General features: G+C 47.2%; 2 protein-coding genes across 2 annotated transcripts; both read right to left on the bottom strand.

Moving 5' to 3' along the window:
* Nucleotides 1–1342: 1342 nt before the first annotated feature.
* Nucleotides 1343–4140, bottom strand: LOC101753887 (probable adenylate kinase 6, chloroplastic). Its single transcript, XM_004960067.2, has 4 exons — nucleotides 3715–4140; nucleotides 2976–3116; nucleotides 2250–2522; nucleotides 1343–1828 (listed from the first exon to the last, which is right to left on the bottom strand). Exons 1-4 carry the CDS (start codon nucleotides 4027–4029, stop codon nucleotides 1685–1687), a joined length of 873 nt encoding a protein of 290 aa, XP_004960124.1. The 5' UTR covers nucleotides 4030–4140; the 3' UTR covers nucleotides 1343–1684.
* A 757-nt stretch (nucleotides 4141–4897) lies between these two features.
* Nucleotides 4898–8368, bottom strand: LOC101753072 (probable polyamine oxidase 2). The gene is made up of 10 exons (XM_004960065.3): nucleotides 7832–8368; nucleotides 7389–7504; nucleotides 7181–7269; nucleotides 6967–7080; nucleotides 6796–6883; nucleotides 6621–6706; nucleotides 6417–6519; nucleotides 6202–6299; nucleotides 5533–5962; nucleotides 4898–5433 (listed from the first exon to the last, which is right to left on the bottom strand). The coding sequence occupies exons 1-10, from the start codon at nucleotides 7857–7859 to the stop codon at nucleotides 5122–5124; spliced, it is 1464 nt and encodes a 487-aa protein (XP_004960122.1). The 5' UTR covers nucleotides 7860–8368; the 3' UTR covers nucleotides 4898–5121.
* Between the last annotated feature and the right edge of the window lie 167 nt (nucleotides 8369–8535).

The following is an 8535-nucleotide window of genomic DNA, read 5'->3' as shown; positions in this document are numbered from 1 at the left end:
GTAGTGGTCTACTAAGCACTTCCAAACTCTCGATAAGTGTACTGGAGCATTTACTTGAAATAGAATATAAGTATCAAATTGAAATAGAAACAGTTAGGTTCCTAGGACTTCCGTACTCTTGTAATTAGCTGTGATTAGTATCTGAAATTTGACTTAGATATTTGCTGTCACATAGAACTATTCTTTATTCTATGTGGTTTATAATTTCTGTGCGTACACGAATACAAGTATCAAATTGTAAATCTAATCAGCTCGGTTCGTAGGACTTCCGTATTCTTGTAACTACCTGTGGTTAGTATCTGAAATTTGACTTAGATATCAGCTGTCGCATAGATCTATTCTTATCGGCATGAACTTTTCACTTGACCTTCACCTCATGCTGCCGACCATCATGTCGCATCTAGCATATCACAAGCCAATAGACATAGCACTCAAGATATGTTTTACACAAACACCGCAACACAATGCACACCTCCGGTTAGCCGTTAGCATAACAAGTGCATATGAAATATGGACTCAACCGGTAAAATATCAAATCATCCAGTCAATCACTCATAACAAATAGACCCAGGCACGTGTCAGGCACGTATCAACTCGATCCCTCTTTGCTGGCCGCGTTGCCGGCGACGGCGACGAGCGCCGAAGGACGCCGGTTGTCGAAGAGCCTGCACCCCGGCCGTCCGGCCCGGAAGCACGAGCCGAAAAGGCCAGAAAAGTGCGGCGGGCTCCATTCGGCCCATCTACAAGCTTCTTGAAGTCGTCGAATCCTGTTCGCAGCCTTCAGATCCGACGGCCGGCCCAAGGACCTCTCGACCCTGGACGGTAAAATTAAAATCCTGTGACCACCTCGGCCGGGTCGCTGAACTGCTCGCCACCGTGGCCCGCGCCGGCGCGCTCTCCCTCTACGCCGCCGCAGGCGTTCGTCGCGCTTGATCGACACCAGCAGAGGCCGAGAACAAGGTTGCGGCAGCCGCGACAGCGGAAGAGGATGGGGCCGGCCGCTGCCTCCCTGCTCACCAGCGGTGATCTCTTCGGTGGAGGCGGTGTGTGTGCAACTGCAGCTCGCGCGGATCCATTGCCGAGATCCAAGCAGCGCCGACGACCGCCGATGGCTGCTTCTGTGCTCTCCCGTCACTTCGGGCGGCGCGTGCGACCAGCCTAGCAGGCGCCACGTGCGGGCGGCGCGAACCGGCGGCGGCAGGTGCGCCCGGCCGAGCGGAGGGTAGATTCTCGGCTAAGGATTAAAAACTGTGGACTATGGAATCTTCTTCTTCTTTACTGACTGGACTACCGGGCCCACGTGCCAGCGTGATTCGGTAAAAGAGTTCATCGTATACGGGAATAACTTCAATCATATCCACCAGCGGTTCCATCCGCTTCTGGTGTATATACCTCTTTCCACGAGCACGAGTATGATACAGCCATACATGCTACAAATGAATGTCTCAGCGTTGAACAATTATTCCTTGCCTTTTACAGACATTACTCTTGAGAATAACAACCAACACACCCATCGATCTTGCCCATCGATGATCAATCAGCTATACAATTGAGTGCTACACCAAAATAATTTGGACCCCCCAAATGGACTACTTTCTAGTTTATTGAGATACAAGGAATGCTCATCAATAAACTAACTTTGGCATAAGCTACAAATGTGTTACGAGCATTCCTGAAACAAGAATCATGCTGCGGCAGATCTCTCATTATCGGGGTCTTCTATATTCAATGCTCGCAATAGCTTTGGCCAGGATTCAGGTATTCCACCAGGTAGATTGAACTCCAAGAGTTTCCCGCGCGCCCTGTAGAATTCCTCCACCGGCTCACTCTGGAAAGACGACAGCTCACTTGTAAGGATATTGTGATGCCACAGTGAAACATGTTGGATCAGACATACAAGTATTCAAACCCTACCCGAGTAAGAAGAACTAATTTTGAGATTCATATAATATAGGCATTTCTGCTGAAACAACTCACACATAACTTATAAACGCCAAATCAACTACATGGTTCTAATTTCACAATATAGATTAACAGCACAGCGTTAAAAAATGAAGACGTGTTCCATACTTCCACATATAGAAATATTAGGTATCTGTTTTCCATTACAAGAAAATAGGCTAACTGACTTATATATCAATGGCAAACACGGAAAAATGGAGTACTCAGATAGCATAGATAGATATTAAAATAAACATACTAAGCAAGCTAAAACTCTCAAAAGGCAATCTCAGGCCATGGGAACCTACCAAATCATGGTACACACGCAGTCGCTCCTTTACCACCTCTTCAGTATCATCTGGTCTAGTAATCAGCTTTGATTCACATTGTGGAGGAGGCAGTAGTGGAGGCATGTACATTCGAGGTCCACCATTCTCACCCTCAATATCAATGGAGGCCACATTGAAGTTTCCTCCACACTGGCTGCACATCCTTCTACCAAGGCATTTTGCAACCAGAGCTTCTTCTCGGAGCTTGAGATTGATCACCAAATCAATATCTGTGACTCCTTCCAGTATTTCCTAACAGAGCAAATGATATAAATAATATCAGGAACTAACATTCTATACCACTGTCTAAGCTTCAACACAAGTTAATGTATGTTGATGGCTAGAAATCCAAGGGTCCCATCCTATATTGTTCCTTGCTGAAGGCTACGGAAGAGGAAATCTATTTGACTCTAACCAACTTGTGCTTGGCTAATGAAATTTGGCTAGTCAGCTTTGAGACAGCTATCAAGTTAAAGGAAATGACTGAATTGACGATATTACAAAGGTACCAATATACTGAAATACTGTAACTAAGACCGCACTATGATCAAGCTGCATGCAAGGTCCCAAACAGCAGATACAGCATGTTAGTAACCAAGCTTCAGATACAATAAAATCTCCAAAGAAAGTGCAATTGAAAATGCTTCCTGGTAAGAGGCAAGTATGTGTTTGCATACTTACGCTCAGGTCAAATAACTAGCTCACCGCTTGTCTTATGGTCCGAGGAAAGCCATCAAGGATGAATCCTAATTCACCCTTTTCTTCTCCCTCTTCCAGGCGTCTTGACAGCAGATTTATGATGATCTCATCAGACACCAGTTTTCCATGATTGACAATCTCAGCAAGCTGGAAAAATAGCACACAAACAACACAATCAAGAAAATGGAACTAAAAGAAAAACGACCAAAGACAGGAGGCACAAAAAAGAAGGTTCTTATGGCCTATGTAGAATTGAATTCAGCACAGTTTATGGTCTAAGCAAAACTAAGCTGTAATGCTAAATCATTAGCTTTACTGAAACAACAAACAACATATGCAACCACTTATCTTTACAAGCTTCTGAGGGTTCATAAATTTGCCATGTACTTCTTTCTCGGGATCGCACTACAAGTCAACTAATTTGGTTGTTTTCTATAAGCAAAGCAACTCATCATGAAAAACAGTCAGCAGCTTCTTCCTATTTAACAAGGCGTTGCATATCGACAAGGGAATTCTGGAGAACTAGTTTCAGTGGTGACGAGCTGGATAATATTTTGCAGAGGATAATAAGGATTGTACAATACTGTAATAGGCTAATAGAGCAACTTCGATCTCTGCGCGCGCAACATGATTGTTTGGAGCTTAGTAGTGAATTAGCACTTGAAGCACCGGATCCATCTACCCAACTAACCAACTAATCTTAGTGCCTGGTAACCCGTGAGGTTTATCCAAGAGGCTGTCTCACCTGCTTGGAGAAGGGGCCAGGGGACGCGAGCGCGTCGCGGACGAGGTCGCCGGTGGCGATGTGCGGGACGTCGAGCAGCTGCGAGAGGCGGCTGGCGTAGGTGCCCTTCCCCACCCCGGGGCACCCCAGGAACACCCACTGCACACGCCTCCCGTCCTCCCGATCCCGCCCCTTGTGCCCGGCCACCGCCGCCGCCGCCGCCGCTCTGACCCCAGCCGCAGCTGCGTCCTTCGGCACCGCTGCCGCCGAAGAAGCAGACAGGCTCCGCCGGGACGCGGCGGCGCAGGCCCGGATCGCGCGCGAGATCCCCGCCATCTCGCCGACTCACCGGGGGACGAAGAGATATTTCGCGAGTTTTTTCTTTTGTCGAGCGCTCGTGACTTTGGAGTTTCGTGTTCGAGTTCGACACGCAGGAGAGAGAAGAGGGAGGAGGGGTGTGTTAGGTACAAGGACACGCGGTTTCGGTCAATGACGAGTGGGCCACGGCTTAGATTTGAGCGGTAGTGTCACGTGCTTGAATTGAGGTTGCCGTTGTCCTTGGAGGAAGGGGATCGTCGTGGAATCTTGCGAGATTCTGCCAGCTCGATTGTCAAACCCGGCCACGCACTCCATATTCTAGAAATCTTCCAGCAGCCCAAAAGCAACCACGAAATGTCTCCATCAAATTTAAAGGAAAGATTAGTCTAAACGAGACGTCACGGCCTCACCCTCACGGGGCTTGACCGCTTGAGAGGGAATGTGCAGGGATCCACGGAGCGTTTAGAAGGCATTGTGTGGCATACCAGCATGTGTTAGAAGGAGATATGATGTTTGCATAATTGCATTATCAGTATTATGCGCTTTACAATTACAGATTACGCTTGACATGCGCAAGTTCACAAGAAAAAAGTAGGCGTAGGTAGGTTGAGTAAAATTCAGACCAACCAATATTTGGGGCTAATGGTCAAACCAAGTTGCTGCCTCGCGCTAGGACCTTCCCTTTATTTTCGAATGTACCATGCAATCGAGACTAATTGTGGCAATATACTAATCAAGATTTGAACTCGGGATCCAGATCCTCTTAAATTGATAGAGAAAGGCAAACGATTCAGCCAGCAATGTTACGGCGATTTTAGCAGCTCTCATCAGTAATATCACATCTCGCTCTAGCCAATCTTAATCAAGCACACATCTCAGCAAACGGTGAATATAACATAGGACTCGATTTTGATAGAGAGTTTCAGTGTCCGAGTGCTCAACTTATTCCAATCAAGACAGTAACACGTTTACGATAATACAATTTTTATTACGACATAATAATAATATAAGACTGGGCAATCATCTGCACGCGCCGACTAGGAAAAAGTATACGGCTTCTTCCCCGCATTCTTTCACAGCATAGCGGGCGCAGACGCAGATGTTCCAAGCTCAGGTCCTGCAAATCTGCAGGGGAGCCACAGCTCCGGCCACCTCCTCCCACGCCGCGACCTGTACTAGGTCCGGGACGCCCTTCAGCGTCAGGAGGCGCTTCCTACAATCTTCTGCGGCGGCGAGGCCCGACGAGTACGCGCCGTGCACGGACCCCGAGTGGTCGGCACTGGCCGCCTCACCGGCGAAGTACAGGTTCTCCACGGGAGCGGAGAACCTCACGCAGACGTCGGCCGGCTTCCCGACCAGGTCGCACGAATAGGACCCCAGAGAGTTCGGGTCAGAGCCCCAGCGTGACACCAAGTACTGCGTCTGCAACGGCGAAGCATCACCAAATGCAAATGCGTCAGCACATGAACAAACATTCAGAAACAGCAAGTGCTGAAACCGCCATGTGCAGCGACAACTTACAGGTTCAGTAGCATCTGGAAGCATCTTCTTCAGGTGAGAAACGACCAGATCGACGGCTTCCTTGTCGGACAGTTTCTCCACTTCCTGGGCGAACCTTCCAGCAGCCATGTACACGAGGACCGGATTGCCGGTGGCCTTGTGGAGGTTCAGGAAGTATCCACATGCTTTAGGCGTCGGACCAGTTATTCCCAGCACCTCGACGTTGGGCCAGAAGACTCTGTCGAAGTGCATGGCGATCTTGTTCTCAATGCCAACACCGAGGTCCGCGATGGCAGAGCTCTTCCATGGGGGCAGTTCAGGCTCGAACTTGATTATGTTCGCCTTGAGCACACCGAGTGGCACTGTGATTATGCAAGCGTCGGCGAAGTAGTTCGTACCGTCTTCAGTAGTGACCTTAACTCCATTGTATTGCCGGGTAATTTTGGTGACCCTGGAAGATCATCATTCAATTACAGTGAGCGAATTTATTTAAATTGGGTCATTCCTTTCAGACATACAGAATAAAGATCAAATGCTTATTCGGTGCATTTATATTAGAACACTACATCATCATGATTTCTACACAACACTGTAATTGCTAGTAGTATTCTGCTGATCAACCATAATTACCCTGGCGCCATGTTTGGCAAGAGTACAGTCCAACAATAAAAGATCGGTGGAAAAACAAACCTTTGATTAAGCCTGATGTCAAGACCTTGAGCAAGAGCCTCAATAACAGGATAGTATCCATTTACCATCAGTCCATGCCCACCAGTAAGAACACGCTCCTGCAGATCGAAAAAGGAAGGAAAGGTTAGTCAGACCGAGACATCTAGAGTACAGAATAGATTTCTACAATCAGCTAAATGGTTGACTAAAACTTTGCTCCAGGGCATTGCACTAACCTGATCCCAGTTTTTCAGGGATATTTCATCTGCATCTGCAGCAAACCATGCCTCAAGCCGGCAGACACACCATTGCAAGACCTGATCTTCTAGCCCTTCTAGCCTACAGAAGTGGCAACCATGTCAGTCAAGTACTATCCAAAGCAGATTTCGTGATCTATTCAATTTTAACAACAATAATGAGTGTGGCACAAGAAAAATTACTTTAACTCGGGGAACCTCTCAAACACAATGGAAATTGCTTGTAGAAGGGGCATGTCATGTTCCTGCTCATCACGCACTTTCACCGTCTGTAACACAACACATCATAGATAGAGTGAGCTAAAAATGCTCCCAAAGAAGCACCAAAAATACTACAAATGAATTGGGTTCACTCTACCTCTTCAAGAATTCTTTCAAATGTTTCTCCTACTTTATCAACTGTCTCCTTTGGGACCTGATTGCCATCCTTATCAAAGAGAGCATAGCTGCAGAGGAATCGATGAGCACAATGAGACGGAAGATCAAGATGATAGTGGAAAATGAATTTGAGTATATGAACAATAGGTACCTTTCTAAATCATGATCATACAGAACAGAGTTGTCATCGCTGGTGCGGTATAACCTCAGCCCAAGATATCCGATCAATGGAGCCAGTGAATTCTCATTGCACACACCGTGCAGCCTGAATTTGTCAAACACCAACGAAAAAGGTAAGCAAGAGATCACACTGACAAAATCTTCAGTGGACATGTTGAGCAAATTCGAGTGTGAAGGCAACTAACCATGATGCTCCCATATCAATTGGGCATCCAAATGAGTAATCAGTATGAACACGTCCACCAATACGATCTCTGGACTCCAGAACAGTCACCTGATGATGCAGAATAGGAGTCAGTGACAGTAAGACACACCACATATGAGCATCAACCTGATGCTACACACCACATCAACATCACTGTAGATGAAAATCCATCACTCATCATCAGTTACCTTAAATGAAGAGTTGGAGAGAGCACGAGCAGCTGCAACGCCCGAGATGCCACCGCCGATCACGATGACGGATGGAGGCGTCGTGCACCGCCTCTCAATAGTTGGGAGCAAAAGGCCTGAATTTCCATTTTTTTGTATAATCAGAGTTCAATTCATAGGGAATCAGATGATAACAAAATATCTACGAGCTTCTACAACTCCCTGCATAACAACTACCTTACAAATGTTCACTCTAGTAATCGTCAATCCGACATCATCTCAACAATAAAAAATTCTGCTCTAGATTTCCCATGAAAACAACAAAAATATCTCCTTTCGTCCTATACAACAACAAGATTACTTGTACTAGTACAAAACAAATAAATTCACATAAAATAGGGAGATCGAGAGATATAAAAAAATTAAAAAAAACAAACAGGGTGATAAGAGAAATATTTCAATACCTCCAGTTTTGAGGCCATTGGGATCCATAACCGCCGCTGCCGCTGCCGCCAAGGAGGAGGAAGGAGGAGTGGGGAAAGAGGAACAAGCAACAACAGAAAGTCCCTCCGTGCCCGTACACGAAACCGCGAACAGGATCGCAGTTTACAAGAGATTACTACTACTTAAATTAGAATTACTACTATTACTAATACTACGTATGGGAATCGAGAGGAAGAAGACGAAGACGAGGAGGCCGTCCTGGCGGCGGGCGGCGTCGGAGCAGCGGCGGTGCGCAAAACAGCTCATACCCCTAATTGGCTCCAAACCGGCAAAATCTCGTCACCCCCCACACACCACGATCTCCCCCTCTCGATCAATCGATCGGCAGCACGAGGAGTCAAGGATCCCGATCCGATGGAGAGAAGAGAAGATATTTTTTTCCTCCCTTCTCCGGTCGGTGGGCGGTGGCTTTGATTGAGCTGGATGGCGCGTGTGTGTTTTACGGGATGGAGTGTTTGCGGCGACGCTTTGCTCTTGGTTTGGTTTGAAGTTAAAGGCGAGGATGGGTGGGGAGGTAGCCTTAAATAGACGTGTGTGGGGAGGAGAGGAAGTCGGCGACGACACGGCTGGCGCGTTGCTTCTGCGTAGCCGCGTAGGGGCCTTCCGAGTCCGGGTCGACAAGGCGACGGGTATTTCGTTTTCGCCCACGCCTTTCGTGTTTTTC

This window comes from Setaria italica, chromosome III (genome assembly GCF_000263155.2).
Source record: "Setaria italica strain Yugu1 chromosome III, Setaria_italica_v2.0, whole genome shotgun sequence".
NCBI classification, from domain to species: Eukaryota; Viridiplantae; Streptophyta; class Magnoliopsida; order Poales; family Poaceae; genus Setaria; species Setaria italica.
Note: the sequence above shows the minus strand (reverse complement) of the source record. Positions and strands in the feature narration are given on the sequence as shown.